The sequence below is a fragment of the Polistes dominula genome, unplaced genomic scaffold, assembly GCF_049000335.1.
Source record: "Polistes dominula isolate Pdom_NZ unplaced genomic scaffold, Pdom_raw_medaka contig_31, whole genome shotgun sequence".
NCBI lineage: Eukaryota > Metazoa > Arthropoda > Insecta > Hymenoptera > Vespidae > Polistes > Polistes dominula.
Genome location: NW_028300925.1, coordinates 6,944,131 through 6,960,907, shown reverse-complemented (window position 1 = coordinate 6,960,907; position 16,777 = coordinate 6,944,131). Strand labels below are relative to the sequence as shown.

Sequence of the window (16,777 nt, the reverse complement as noted above, 5' to 3'; positions counted from 1 at the left end):
TGTACGTACAAAAAAGAAGAAAGCTGATTAATTAATTAATATCAACCCTTCGATATCAATGTTCATCCATAAAATCAAATTGAAAAAAGGATTCGTTGATACGTGGAACATTCCAAACGATTCTTCATGAGTTCTGTTTCGAATACGAATAACGACAAATATAAATACCAATACCAATTACACGTAAAACGAGAATGACAAAAAACTGTACAGAACGAACGAACGAATAAATGAACGAGCGAACGATTTAACACGCGATACTAAATTAAGCTATTACGGGAGGGGTGAGAGTAGGGGTGGGGATGGAGGAAATAAAAAGAAAATTGCAAAAATAATCATAGATATCAAGTGTAATCCCAATGTTAACAGTATCGAAATCGATTCGATATCAGGAACAAAACCCAATGAGAAGGATAAGCTTAGGGATTGGTGAAAAGGAGGAGGAGGATGTGGAAGTCGTAGGCAAGGGGAAAGAGGGAGAAGAAAAGGAGAAGATCCCCTTTCATTTTATCACCCCATAAACCTTTTCAGTGAGGAATCATTTCGTATTAAATGTACGCTTGACCGAACAACACCAACTACCTCACCCTTTTCTCATCACCCCCTCCTACTCCTTTTTTGCTCTCGCAAAGTCGTAAGGATCTAATGAAAATTTGTATTTAAATGGAAATGAACAACACATTGAATAGGAAAACGATCGAACATTTTCCGATCAACGCGAATATTTTTAAATTATGATTTGATGGAAGTGTTTTTATGTACTTAATTTTTTTATTTCTTTTTTTTTAGGATGATAATTTGATATTTTATTAGACAATTTGTTAAAGGAGTTAACGTAGGATTTTTAATTTATATTCTTTTTTATATTTCATATTTTAACAGTTGTATCGTGTTTGAAAGTAAAAAGTGAAAAAAAATGTATAATTAAGTAATATGAGACTGGTTTAACAATTATGTTAATGCAGTGGGGGTTAATTAAACGCACTGTGTGTTAAATGATAAAAAGAAAAAAAGAAATAAAGAAAAACGAGTCGTATATTTTACATTTCTTTCCTTCGTTCTTCTTTATTTCGTTATAATACCTAACCGTAAAAATGGAATACGAATCAGGTTAATTATATGGAATTTCATTTTTGTTAATGCGAGATACATTACATTAAAAATCAAGTAATATTTTTTTATTATTTTTTTGAAATATTTGTTTGTTTATTTCTATTCGACCGTGCGTAAATAATTTTTATTGGACAGTAAACATTATTAACGAGGATTGGTCAACCAAAAAAAAATGTATTTTTTTCGAGCCCCGACGAAACGTGTAAGCTTGAAATATTTGTGTAATTTATTTTGATGATTTTGTCGTTACAAAAAAAAAAAAAAAAACAATAAAAAAATAAACACCTAGGTTGTTTAATTTTTTCGATCTTTATTTTTTTAACCGAAAATATTTTACCAATTAAAAAAAAAGTACGATTTTCGATCGATAGTGGGAGATGAATATTTTTTCAATATTACATCAAGATTATAGGATATAATTTTTCTTGTCGAGTAACGAGAGAACATTTAGTAACTAATTGTAAGTAGCATCATAAAAGTAACGAGACAGTGTATTAAATTCGAGGACAATTTTAACAAGAATGATACTAGCGGGCGCAAGTTCCTTTTGTTCCTCGTCGGATTACGTCGAGTTGTAATTCCGTTGAATAAAAAAAAAAAGAAAAAAAAAAACAACACAAAGCTCGCGAGAGGATACGTGAAAGGTTAAAAAGGGAAAAACTAGAAAAAGACGAACGAAAGGGGGTGAATAGAGTTGGCTCGAAAGTACGTATGTATGTATATCGAAGAGCCATTGTACCTTTACAATTGTTTTCCTGACTTTTCTATAGTTCCGTACACGTATAATCTCGGAAAATGAAAAAGAAGATACGAGAAACTAAAAGGGAAGAAAGATAGAAGAAAAGAAATAGAAAAAGAAAATGTAAATGAGAAAGAGAAAGAGAGAATGTAAGAAGGAAAGAAAAGGTTTTAAAGAAAAAAAAAATATAAAAACGAAAGAGAAAAAGATAAACGAAGAAGGGAAATGGACACACAAGTCCTCTCATCAGAAGTTACATAGAGCTATAATTTATGCAGTTCCGCGAATCGCCCTACTTTTAGTACCCTTTATTAAAGCTACAATAACGAGTTCTTCCGGTATTGTCTTCCCAGTGGCGGTCTTTGAAAGAAACTCGTCGATAAAAGCAAACGATACTTTTTCTTTTTCTTCTTTTTTTTTTTACATTTTCTTTTCTTAATCTTTCCCTTTTAATACCCCCTTTCTTATTTTGTGTTTCCTCATGCCTCCCTTTCCACCCCACCTTGTTTTCTTTTTCAACATTATACCTTTTTATCGTGTCAGTAGGAAATTTCTTTCGTTGAAGGTAAAATTGGGTATGGGCGAATGAAATTTAAGTTCGATTAAAAATAATCATTTTCATTGTATTATAAAATGGATAAAGTTATGGTAAGTTCAATTTTAATCTAGATGAAATTTATGTTATTATGTTTAGTTAATAATATTATCAATTAGTTAATAAGTATTTGCATTAAAATAAACAATCGTAACTCGAAAGTAATATTTGACACGACTCGTGCACCTGTTATTTATATATATTCAACAAAATATTTTCGTTTATGTTAAAAATTTCTTTTTACAAAAAATACTCGCTCGAGTAAATAAGATACGTAATTATTTTATTTTTTATTACAAAATAGAAAAAAAAAATATATATATATATATAAGTTATTGTACTAACTTCGATGTTAATACAAATTTTATGATAATTTCTCCAAAGAAGTAATTTATCATTCACCCAGGTCGTTTTCTAAAGAAAGTAAGAGACAGCTCGATAAAATAATCATATCGAAGAAGTAAAACAAGAACGTGATATTTAAACGAAGTGAACGAAGTGTTATTTTAGATCTAAGATTTTCCACACAAAAAAAAAGAAAAAAACAAGTCTGGAAAGATGATCATTTGAAATGCGTTAAACCAGACATCGTCGAGACAGAAAGAGAAAAAAAGAAAGAAAGAAAGAGGGTGGCACATAGTCTTGTCTAAGATCGGTATCTTCAAACCATTTCAGAGTATACCGGTCCAAGGGTTTCCATTAGCAACGTTAAAATAAAACTAAGATAGAAAAAACGAGGTGTGAGGGTTTCGGGTGGGGGTTTTAGGGGTAGACGATTTCTCACCTTCGACTGTCGCTGTCAATAATTTGGGAGTCTAATGTTCCTTTTCCTGGCACTCGAACGTGGTGCCAACATTTCGGTTGTCCAAACTATAGAAGAAAAAAGGGCAGAGGTTTGAAAATAAGGATAGAGAATGTGGTATGGGGGTAAGTTTAGGATTGTGAAAGGAGAAGGGAGGGAGGATTCAACATCGAATGAAGGAATCGTAGAAGGGAAACAAATTGACATGGGCACACAAAAACACAAGAATAAAAGAATCTTATGGTTGTGTAGTGGTAAGTATGGGTTGTATGTGGTGAAAGAAAAGAAGGAAGGATAGAAGGGTAAAGGGAAAAACGTTTGAATAATGCAAATGTTCAAGGATCGCGTTTTAAATTCCGATTATCTTTCAGTCCAGTGGTGTTACTTTATTTTTTTTTTTCTTCTTCTTTGACAGATCGTCATCTTTTGTGTCGTTTGAAGAATTAATACACCGTAAAGAGTAGGCTTATGATAGGAGAGTTGGTAGGCTTAATCGATTATTATCCTTTTCCGTATTTTAATAAACTTGATACAATCGTTAGAAAGAAAATGAGAAATATTTTATACAAGTGTATGCACCTTAATTTTTATGAATAAAATATTTCTGGTATTTTCTTTGACATATCATCATCAATTATGTCTCGTTTGAAAAATCGTAAGGCAATGAGTAAGCTTATGGGGGTGTGTATATTATTATCGATGATTATCTTTTTCAAATTTAAACTTTGTATATTTACATCGATAGAACGAACCAACCGAAAAAAAGAACGATTGAAAGGGAAAGAAATAATGTATATTTTTTTTGTAATTTATAATCGTGCTACAATGGTGGTCGTTAATTTAGGATAACAAAGGCGGGATTTTCGAAATCCGATTCGGGGTCGACGATTAAAAGTAATTGTATGCCGAGCCGACTCGATAAAGAAGGAAGTTCCTTTAAGGAAGTTATTATCTACGAAAGGCGCGTTCTTATTTCTCTCTCTCTCTCTCTCTCTCTGTCTTCTCGAGAGCTTTGCCCGTTTTTAATTTGCATCTCTTAAGAAAGAAATAAAAAAAAACGTAAGAAAAAAATGAGAGAGAGAGAGAGAAAAAGAAATCTTTACTGACGATTGGCTTTCTGTGTTAAAGTTGATGATGGTGTGGGGAGGGATGAGGATGAGTATTGTTCGGAATGGGTTCAGATCAAAAATTAAAAAAAAGGAAAAAGAAAAATACACAAAAATATATAATAAAATAGAAAAAGAGAGAGAAAGAGAAAAAAAGAAAAAATGGAAGAAAAAAGGGTCTTGAAGTTATATTAGTGTTATCAAATAACGCCCTTCGTCGAATGGCCCAGACGTTTCAGAGATTCCAAGTGAAATTCCAAAAGATTTATTTCCACAGCTTATTTCTTATCCCGTCGCTCGAGACCTCCTAACTTTCCCCCTTCTCCCTACCCCTTTCATTCTCTCACTTTCTCTCTCTCTCTCTCTCTCCCTCTCTGTGTCTTTCTAATCCTATTACGTGCTCCCTTTAATCTGCCTCGATGCTCGTTTATCGTCATCTGTGAGAAAGATAGATAAAAAAAAAAGGAAGAGAAAAAAGGAGATCAGATAAATGTTACTTCAGTTTCACGACGAGAACGATTAAAATCATTCGCATCCGGTAAACGAAAGGGGGAATGGTTAGTAATTTGGAATAGTCATAGTCCGGATTTAAAAAAACCCATGAAGAGAAAGGGAAATTAGAAGGGGGGACAAAAAAAGAAAACAAAATCTCTGGTGGAAAATCCTCCGAGTCTTTGGCAATTATAGTAAAGCGTATATCGAATAGTATTACGGTTCCATGATTTTTCTATCGTTTCGGTACCTGAAACTTCCCTTTCTCTCTTTATTTCCTCTCTTTCTTTAATCCTCATCCATCGTGTTTCTCGAGTAACGCGAAATTGCTCTTAAGAATGCAGCGAGACACGTTCATTATCCAATGTTTCGAAGTTAGAGAAAAGAAAGAGAAAGGAATGAAAGAAAGTAAGAAAGAAAGATAGAAAGTAAGGAGGAGAGAAGGAGAATTAGATGAAAAGGATGAGAGAGAGAGAGAGAGGATGATTGACACGCATCGGCAACCCCGATTCGCTCGATTTCGTGAAAACCCCCAAACCACCACACTTTTCTCACCCCTCAATTGGAAAGACCTCGACTTCTTCGTTCTCGAAGACATTCGAGAGTGGGAAGGCTCGAGAATTAGTGAGAAGAAGCATGAAAGGAGCGTTCCAAGAGTCTCACCCTTCAATAGAATGAGAGAGAAAGCTTGAAACGAAGAAAAAGAGAAAGAGAGAGAGAGAAGGTGAGAGAACCGTCGAAGGCGCTTCGCTGAAGTTTGAATAATGCAGACTCGTAAGGCCGCTTAAAAGTGATCGGGCCACCGAATCACCTCCTACTACGTGCTCTTATTCTCTCTCTCGTTCTCTTTCTCCCATTCATCCCTTCCTATTTCTCTCTCACATCATCCCCACAACTTGCAATCCCACTTTCGTGTGCCGTCTAAGAGAACGAACTAAGATTGATTTTAGATTGGGTGGGAATTGGGAATAGCTGGCCCGTTACTCTCTCTCTCTCACACACATACATCTCGATTTTACTTATATATATATATATATATATATATATATATATATATACTTGTACTTTAGAAGATTTCTCCAACCCTTTAAGTATGGATTTCTATACTTGTGTATATGTGTATATGTATGCTTTTAAGTATGTGTGCCTATATGTGTGCCTTTAAGTAGTCTCGTGTTCGTATTCAATCTATTTTTTCTTTCTTTCTTTCTCTCTTTCTTTCTCTATTTTTTTTTCGCACGTGTACTGGACATTCTACTACAATTCTATATATATATTGGAAAATGTGTGATATCGTTATAAGTTGAAAGTATAGTTCGTAGGAATTTTGTTTAAACCACCCTTTTTTGCGAGAATTTCTTTTTCCTTATTTATTTTTTCTACTAATCGACTATTAAGAAGTTAGAAAGAGTGTTAGAGAAAAATAGATATTATGCGAATAAATCAAATATTTATCAATTTTAGAAAATCGCAAGTACCAAATAATATATTGCGATTCTTAGCGTAATAATTTATTATTTGTTTTTATTTTACTAATCAATTATTAACGAGTTAAAGAAAGATAGATATTTGAAAAATAAATCAAGTGCTTATACAAATTTTTATTTATATTTATATCTTCTGTAAAAGGATGAACGAGGAGCTTCAAGTCCAAGAACAAAAATTTCGATGACTTATTTTGTTCTTTTTTTTATTTATTTTATTAAAATAAATAAATTAAATGATTATTAAAATGTTAGAAAGAGAGAAAGAGAGAGATAGGGATAGCACGAAACACAAGTATCTAAAGGCCCACTCACTCACTACTAGTCGTGACTATATAGGACGCGACGAAAAGCCGCATTGCGGAATGAGAGATCGCCGATAGTGTCGGATAACTCTCTTACTTCTTTTACTACTCTCGTACTATCTTCCCCTACTCCAAAACCACCTACCCAACCACCCATCTCCTCCTCCTCTATATCCAACCCCTTCTCTCTCTTCATTGAGCCAACATTTCTTTGCCAATTTCCGAGAGACGCCACTCCGGATGTCAACGCAACTCTCTTTCTCTTTCACTCTTACATTCACATTCACACACAACATACACACACACACACACACACACACACACACATACACACATATATATATATATATATATATATATATATATATATATATATATATATATATATGTGTATATATAAACACGCATGTATACACAGGACAGATTTAGGAATTTCTATTTTTTTGTTCTCTTTATTTTCCTATCGATTGGTGATTTTTATTTTTATTTTTTTTTCATTTTCGAAATACGACTTCTCAATTTATTTTTTATTTTTTTTATTAAAATTTATGATTCCATAATAGCGATTGATTTTATTTTTTATTCCAAATATTCAGGACGATGTTATCATCGAAGAAAATTATTAGAGTCTAATTACAACATAAAGAACTTATACAATTTTTTTTGAACCTGTGTTTTGAATAAGAGAAACAAAAATTGTGTTCGACGTTAAATTGACGGGTAATCCAAAACTCTCGGTAGAAAGTTGTTTAAAAAATAAGTGTAAAAGAAAGAAAAAGAAATAAGGGGAATAAAGTAAAGGGTAGTACGAAAGAGAATGGAAACACAAAATGGCCCGTAGAAAAACTTGCATATCGACAATGTTCTAGCATATCGACATATGTAGGTATATATGTGTATCTATAGAGAAAGAGAAAGTAAAAAGAAGAGAGAGAGAGAGAAAATAGGGAGTGCAGACACCAAAACACCGCATTGCGGGGTCTCTTTTGGAAGCTTTTCGTTGGTCCACCTATGTCAATTTGCCATCGATGAAGAGATACGCGTGTATACGAACGGGTAACTATATATGCCATACAATAGAAAAAGTATAGGTCGTATCTATTTCAAATAGCTATTCGTTATATACTACCACTTTTTGCTTCATTTCTTTTTTGTTTTTTTTTTTCTTTTGATTTTGCTTTTGTCTTGATCACATGAGCAAAAAAGAGAAAGAGAAATTAAAAATATTTTTGATTTTGATACTTTTACTCTTTGACGTATTTCCAATTATAGAATGAAACTAATAAACGAATGAGACTTATAATTCTTAAATAAATCGAGTCCCCTTTTGTCTATTTGATATGTTTTATTTTGTATTAAAAAATTAATCTCATAAAAAAAAATTAAAAATATAACAATTTTATAAGATAAAAAGTTTTAGAATTTATAATTTAACATTAAACGTACTATGATCGGTCAAATGAACGCCTCCTGTAATAATTTTTAGAATATGTGCTTTCTATTGTTAAAAAAAAAAATTCGGTAAAAAAAGTAAAATTATAAAAATTATAAATTATATAAAATTATAAAATTATAAAAATAAATTGCTCGAAATTACTAAATCTTAAACATGGTAATATAATTACTAAAACTCCAATTTACTAAAATCTTATTCTATATGAATATATATATATATATATATATATATACTAGCTGACCCGGCAAACGTTGTTTTGCCATATAAATTATTTCTAGTGAATATTTTGGTAGTCAAATAAAAAAGATGTAACTTATTGTAAGTGTGTGGGGATGTGGTCTATGACTGAAAGAGGAATGGAGCGCTTTGAACGATGACGGCCTATAAAAATAACAAAACACCAAACACTTTTTTTCTTTTTTTATTTTATTTTGTGCGTCCGCCTGGCGGGGATAGCTAATCAAATGATAATTAATCAGTTATCGACCACCAAGGGTTAAAAATTATTAAAGTACTAATATCGCTATTAAAAAATTGGTGGTAGAAGGGTGAAAATTTAGGGTTGTATGTATTTTTTAATGCCAAATCATAAAAAAATAAAAATAAAAAAGTTTGTCCAAAAAATAAAAAAAAAATTTTGGAGTGGACCACCTTTATCACTTAGTGGTATGAAAAATAGTTTACGTCCTATTCTCAGACCTACCGAATATACACACAAAATTTCATAAAATCGGTCAAGTCGTTTCGGAGGAGTTTGGCTACTAACACTGTGACACGAAAATTTTATATATTAGAAGAAGAAGACATATATATAATTGCTATATACATGCTACACTAACGGTAGGAATAAGTATTTATAAAGTGTCAATAGGTGAATGAACATTCAACAAAGCTTGAATTCGATTAATATATGTAGTTATAATATTTTTAACACGACTTATCTTACAATATTGTCCTTACTATTACCATTAGTCACATATAATAGAAAAGGATATAGCACAGTTGAGCATAGAACCAGTCGTTATTCTTAAAATCGATGCGCCAATCATTTTCTATGACTATCGTTGGCCGCGTTAGTCTCAGGAATTATTCATCGAGCAGCATCAGAATGCGGTGAGCTGCGGAATCACGTTAAAAGCTTTCTGACTCTTCTCTCTTTTTCTTTCTATCTTCCTCTCGTTCCTATCCATCTTCTTGGTTGTAATCCCGCATTCTCGCGTTGAAAAGCACACGCGGACAAAAAACCCCCGGCTAGAAAGAGCGAGAAAGAAAGAAAGAATGAAGGAAAGTAAAAGACAGAGAAAGTAAGAGAAAAAGCGAGAAAAATAGATAGAGAAAATGTAGGAGAGGAAGAGAGAAGGGTAGAAAGCGGGTTAGTGTGGATGGAAAAGAAACGAAGGAATAGGACCGAAGAGCAGGAAGGAGCACCTCGGAAATAAATTTAACGGGGAAGTTCATGGAAAGTGCCGGTGGCTGTTAGCTGCCTGTAACGCACTCTTTTCCTCAACCCCCTACCCCCTTCCCCTCCCCTTCATCCGGTTTCTTTTTCTCCTTTCATTCTCGATCACTCTATCTTCCTTTTTCTTTTTTCTTCTTTTAGTCCCTTTGTTTTCTCCCTGTGAAGAGATAGCGCACTGATAAAAATAATAATAATAATAATAATAATAATAATAATAATAATAATAATAATAATAGTAATAATAATAATAATAATAATAATAATAATAATAATAATAATAATAATAATAATAATAATAATAATAATAATAATAATAATAATAAAAAAAGAAGAAGAAGAAGAAGAAAAAAGTATGTATTATTCGACTTGTTACTTTTTTAATAGACTTATTGTTTTTTAATCTATATTTTAATATTTTTCGCAAAAAATTTTACTCGTTCAAATAATTGTGTCATTGACATCGTATTTTGTTCCAATTTTATTAAAAGTATTATTTATGTAAAAATAATTTTCTAAGTTTAGATATAAAAAATTCGATACACGAGTAAAAGTTCATTTCTAAGATTCAAACGTTTATACATTTGTTCATTTGTTCTTAAGTATGAATATTTTTGACAAATGGTATACAACAAATATATTTTAAAATAATTGAAATAAAAATATCATGTAATATGTAAGATCATTTCATCCATCATTTATAAAATCTCAAGAATTGAAAATATCTGATAGAGTGTCGTTTCTTGACGAATTATAAATTTATTCTTTGTTCTTCTATTTCCTGTTACAGAAAATTACGTGGGGAGAATGGTCGCCCTGGTCGAAGTGGTCACAGTGTTCCAAGTAAGTCAATAAACGATCAATAATCATTTCTACTTTTGCATCGTGTTCTTCTCTCTATCGTATAGTTGAAATAAAAAAAAAATAACCAAAGAATAAAGAAAAAGAATAAAAGTATAAAAAAAATTGGAAGTTTATTAGGTAAAAATAAAATTACTTTAAGGAAAGGTTACGTAAGCACATCCATAGATACGATTCGAAATTTGATAAAGTAAAATTCTCGCATGCTTAACTACCGCTTCTTCTGATATTACATCCGGTACTTTATCAAGGTGTAAAGATTATCGTCTGACAGATCGGAACTTTCGTGACCCGAACGTATTTCGAAACTGCTGTATCTTCGCGCTTCGTCATTTTCTAATAATTAATTCCAAAATTATTCTTACAAACCGAATAACGACGAGACACACACACAAATGCATACATACTTTCTTTCTTTTTCTCTTTGTTGACTTTTATACTTTGCATAGATTTCGTGTATTTCAATTGTTTTGTTCTTTTTTTTTTTTTGAAATAAATAGAAACAAAAAAGAAAATTAAATGTCGATTAAAACCCAGTCGAAATTTTATGCACTACGTTGATGTTTTATATATTCCTATGGTATATATATATATACCTATGTATTTTTGCGTTTTCATACTGAAGTAGCAATCAGTATATAGGATCTGTCGAAAATGTCGTTGATAACGTGAACTAAACGTAAATATACGTACCGTAGTGCGTATAGTTGGGTACGTGGGATTGAACGTGGGTTTTTTTTCATCCTATTTCATTTTTCTATGTTTTTGTTTTCTTTGTTTTTTTTCCAACGTTCCATGTAAAAAAGATTATTATCAGGGATAGTAGAACGTACGGTAGCAATCGATCGATATCGATATTGAATCGAAATGCTAAAAATAATCTTAACGCTCGGTGATCATAGTTTGAAACTCGAAAACAGACAGGACAGATCCTACATTCCCTGTTTTTCCTCAAACCGTCACAGAATTAGATTCAACAAACTATACGGTTGCATATGCATATACATATACATGTATAAATGCTTGGAAAGCATATTGGCTCATATATAGCATACTCTCTTAAGCAAAATATTCACGAACAAGTATTAAAACTTTCCACGTTTATTTTCAATTTCAACTTTGGATCGTCGTCCGGACATGAAACTATAAACCAAATATAATACTCACTTTTCGAAAATCTAATAATAAAACATGTTCGAATGCATAGGTATTATTATAATATTACCATAGAATAGTATTCGTAAAATGAATAACAATTCGTAATAATAATTCTAAATTTGTATGTCAATTTTGCATTTTATTAAAAAAAAAAAAAAAGTTGATATGCTTAACGTGTATCAATCTTGCAAAACAAAATTATTAACGTGTTATTACGTCAATCTTAAAATAAGAGATAACTTTGACCCGACATGTTTTTTTTTCCTACTACTAATAATAGCAATCGTGCTATTAGGGTGGCCTGTTTTTAAATACTTCACCGTATATATTATATCAGATTATTGAGTTTACTTTTATTTAACGATCGAAGAAGCATGAAAAGAACTAACGCTCATATGAATACACCTATCAGAAATCGTTAGATCGACGTCACACACTAACACATTAACACACACACATACATACACACGAACACACTAATATGTACAGACACAGGTGAGAAAGATGAACTTTCATTCATCGATCGTTACAACGAAAGGTCGCACCACTTTATTAACCAACGATGCACACATCTCTCTTTCTCTCTCCCTCTTTCTGCCTCTCTCTCCTTGCATTTTCTCTCTTATAGACATTCTTTATCCGCGTGACCTAATCTCACGTTTTTTCCAAGGCAAGGAACGTTCTCATGAACGAACAAGCTTCGACGATACCCCACAGGAATGTTAAACGTTTCGGAACTCATTTTGGCTGTGAGAGAGGAATTGCCAAGTTACCCACTCTCTTCCTTCCTGCCCCCACGTCCCGCTTGCCCCCGTTCACACAACCTTTTACAACCACCCAACCCACCACCACGTCTCGCACAAATCTCCTGTTTGTTTTTCAGTTAACTCGACGGGATTGGCGTAAACCGCGAGAGTTAGTAATTTATGATGCTTACAAGTTGTTCACGAGTCCTGTTCGACCGACTGGAAAAGTAAAAGAAAAAAGAAAGGAAAAAAAACTGTAACTTATTGCGTATGATCTATGACGTTTACGCCATTGCCATCTTTTGTAGTTACTCTGGTTCTTGGGGTTTAGTCGTCTTATTATTTCTTCTTTCTTTCTTTTTTGTTTGTTTACTGTAAATTTTTTTTCTCTTGGCCAGCGGTACCATTTATTTTTTCTTACACATGGATTTTTCTCGCAATTATTTTGTTTTAAAACGTGCTTCTTAATTTTTATTTTTTTTTCTCAATAAATAAATATCGTATAATTTTATTATAACAAAAATATTATTACAAACAGAACATATTATTAATTTGTTAACGTCAAACTTTATTTCATAATGTAAACTGTATTAGAATATTTATTAAAAAAACAAATATACAAAACCTATGTAAATTTCATTCTAATCATATTAATTTATTTTATTTAGAAGTTGCGGTGGTGGAATATCGAAGCAGCAACGAAGATGTAGGCGGAAACCTTGCAAGGGAAGACCTTGGAGTACCAAATACAAAGTCTGCAATTCTCAGGTAACACACCCCTCTTTTGCACACGCATATGTGCATATTTACATTTCGTATGCTTTTCATAAGAACAGGAAAAAGAAAGAAAAGATATCGAAATATTTAATAAATATCCGAAAGAGAATCTGACAAATGAACTTCAGGAATAAAAATTGAAATGAAATATTATTTATTTATGCAAGAATACATAAATCCGGAAACACAAGATTGAGGTTTAACCGAATCACGGCTTTCTAGTGTTGTTGTTGTTATTATTGTTGTTGTTGTGTTTTTATCGTCAGTGTTATTATTATTACTGTTGTTATAACTATATTTCTATATACATAAATGTATAACAACCGTGAGGGAATCCACGAAGCAATTGAATTATCAGGGGAAGAGTAACAGACTGACGAAACAATTCTCACTTCGGTGAAACATATGCATCGGGACACACGAGCGATGGTTCTAACGATCGAGAGAAGGCGAACCACCACCACCACCATCACCACCACTAACACTAACACTAACACCAACACCAATATCAACACCAGTAAAACCAGCACCGCCAGCAGCAGCACCAGCACCAGCACCAGTAGCAACAACGAGAGCAGGAAATTCGTGGTTCGTGCAAACAACGAAACGAAGTTAACTCTGTCATTTAACTCGCAACTTTCCAAGTTCTGTTCGTCGTTTCCACGACGATACGCCACCGTGGCCTCAATTCTATTCGTTCGAGAAATAAAAACGAAGAAAGATAGAGAGTGAGAGATAGAAAGAGAGAGAGAAAGAGAGAAAGAGACATAACACTTGGTTTCTTTTCTCTTTACAAAGACCATTTTAGCATCGTCGATTGTTCTTGTTACTAATGTTTCTCTTTCTCTTTCTCTACAGATAGAAATTAGCATTAGAACGGATTTCCTTCACTGAAATGGGCACACCAGGAGAAAATACGTGTCGTATTCTATAAAATAGAACAATATATACCTAGTTTTGATAAGAAATAACGGAAATTAATCACCTTTAACTCTGACATGAACAAACATTATGCGCACACGTACATAATATAACGATCTATCGAATAATTTAATATGTCATAGAAGTTTGATAGAAAAACAAACAAAGTTCGTCGTCATTGATGTGTAAAGTTCATTCGTTCGTAAGCAGGTTAGCTAGTCGGTCGATTTATACTTTCGTGCTTTGATTATGACGTATGTTTGACGATAGGGTTAGAGAATGGAAGAAAATAGGTTTGGGGTAAAGGGTTGTGAGTATAGAGGATTGAGAAGACGGAGGTGGACGCAAAAAAAAAAGAGAGAGAGATAGAAAGAGAGTCATGCATGCATGCTTGCATGCAGGAACGTGCTCGACGATGCAAGCTCGTGGAAATACACAGACGCTCTGCTCTGCGGATAGTCGAGCATAACCGAGGCTAACATCGAGATGCGCCCGCCGCTCGACCTGACCCACATTCGTATCTAGGACAGAGACTTTTTGGGATGAGAAAAGACCGAACTAGCAGCATCCGCATTCGTACCCGCACAACCCACCACCAGCATTACCATCACCATCAGCGTCACTAGGACTACTAGAAACTAGGTACTATTACCAATACCAGTATAATATCGCCATTATGTCAGTGCCATCGTCACCCTAGTAGTAGGGTTACAAACTTCAACCCTAGTAAAAGGGATCGAAAGCCACGTTGTGATGGTACGCCGAGGGCGAACGTCTCTCATTGATATCTTTGCCAACTCGATATATATCTACTGCAGTGATGATGGTAGTAGGGGTAGTTACTACCATCCCTCAAATACGTTTCCATTCGTTTTCGAATAGAACTCCAGCAATATCGCATTGTCTCGATCCGCGTTCTCATAATACCGAATATGGAACAATTCGATCTGCTGAAAAGGAGAGAAACCCGGATAAGTAGAACATCCGAGTAAATACGGCATCTGTTTTATCTCGAATTTGCATTTGATAGCTTTTAACAATATCTAACTTGTTTTGTGGCTTACTCATTTATGTGGAAATAGAAACAAGAAAATTATTTCTCTTTTAAAGGAGGGAAATTTATCAAACAGGGGGTTAACTAACAATTAAAGTTATTGAGATTGATTTTTTAATGTTGTTCTAATCAAAAGGATCATTTTTCTTCTTTTCTTTTTCTTTTTCTTACAGTATTTTACTCATTAGAATTTTAAAATAATTTTGATATGATATCATATCCAATCTAATCAACGAACGATCAGTTAAAACTCAACGGGACTTTTCGTAAACAACACGTCACCACTATTCAAATAGTTTACGAGTCTTGCTAACGTTTTTCTCTCTCTTTTTCTCTAAAATCTTTTTCTCTTTTTTCCTCTTATTTCTTAGTCTCACATCCGATCAATTTGATTTATTGTCCAGACTACGAGGCAACATTTTCTCTTCTATTTCTATCCTCCTACCCTTGACGTATCTCAACAAAGCAAACTCAAGGAGAAGGGCAATCGAGCAAAAAGAAATCTCAAACTTCTTAACGCTTTCTTGATTTACAGAAGCTCGAAGACACGTGTATCGGTTTATCGATCTTTCCCTTTCAACCCCTAACTCTAACCCCTCTCTATGTACATTCATTATATATACATATATATGCTTATAAATGTAACTGTGGAGTAAGTCCACAAATTGAAAAATAGATTTATTTTATAATTAATTTAATATAACAATTATTTACTCTATTAAAAAAAATCACTAATTTCTTAACGATAATTTCTTAACAATAAAGTAATAACAGATTACTTAACGTCATTAAAAGAAAAAAGAAAATACAAAATATAAGAAAATGCATAAACACAGATATACAATTATTTCCAAATTATAATCTAGCAAAAAAAAAATATAAAAATGTTTACCCTATGGTAATATTTATCGAAGTAATAGATATCATATAGATATTTACATACTATGTACACACACGTATACCGGTTTCCGTGTACACAGTACTCTTTACGAAAGATGGTCCTTTGGGTACGTGCTACAGTGGACAATAATTTAACCATAGAACGATAAATTTAACGTTAAAATCCAACTGGAAGGGATTTATGTTCATTGTATAGCGGATGTTCCCGCTCTACGTCCTATCACCCTCATTCCTACCCTTCCCCCTTTTAACTATATCTTCGTCCTTGCTTCTCATTCTTGCCTAAATCATCCTCACCCTTCTAGCCTACCCCTTTCTCTCACTTTCCTCACTCTTTCTCTTTTTCTCTCTCTCTTTCTCTGTCTATCTTTGTGTCTGTCTATCTGACTACCTGCCTGTCTGTCCTTTTCTTCTTTTCTTCAACATGTGCAAAGCTTTACAGTGTTACTCTCCACTCACGTATTCGCGGACAAAGGGATTGTAAATTGTCAGCTCGTTATAAACGAAGAATAATCGCGAAGTTGCGACACGCCTCTCTCACAAACCAATTCTCGGCTATTCGTTTCGCACATTTTTTTTTTCATTTTTTGCTTTTATTTATTTCTTTCTTTTCTTTTTTTGTTACTACCAACCTACCTTCCTACCACTCTTTTCGTTTGTAGGAATGGAAGAAAAAAAAGTTCATTAACGCGTCTACTTGGAGACGAAAATTCGTCCGGTCTATTTATTTATTTTTTAATTTTATTTTTTTTTTTTGTATTCTTGCTTTCTTACTCATTGTATACAAAACGTTGTACAGTGCCACTGGAATT

General features: G+C 32.9%; 1 protein-coding gene across 6 annotated transcripts in view; it reads left to right on the top strand.

Annotated features, from left to right (window-relative positions):
• nolo (ADAMTS-like no long nerve cord) overlaps window positions 1-16,777 on the top strand; it is a 241,059-nt gene that overhangs the window by 171,707 nt on the left and 52,575 nt on the right. For all 6 annotated transcript variants that reach the window (XM_015334210.2, XM_015334199.2, XM_015334215.2 and 3 more), the window contains 2 exons: window positions 10,339-10,391; window positions 12,982-13,081. In XM_015334210.2, coding sequence (XP_015189696.2) covers window positions 10,339-10,391; window positions 12,982-13,081 — 153 coding nt within the window. The remainder of the gene's footprint in view (window positions 1-10,338; window positions 10,392-12,981; window positions 13,082-16,777) is intronic.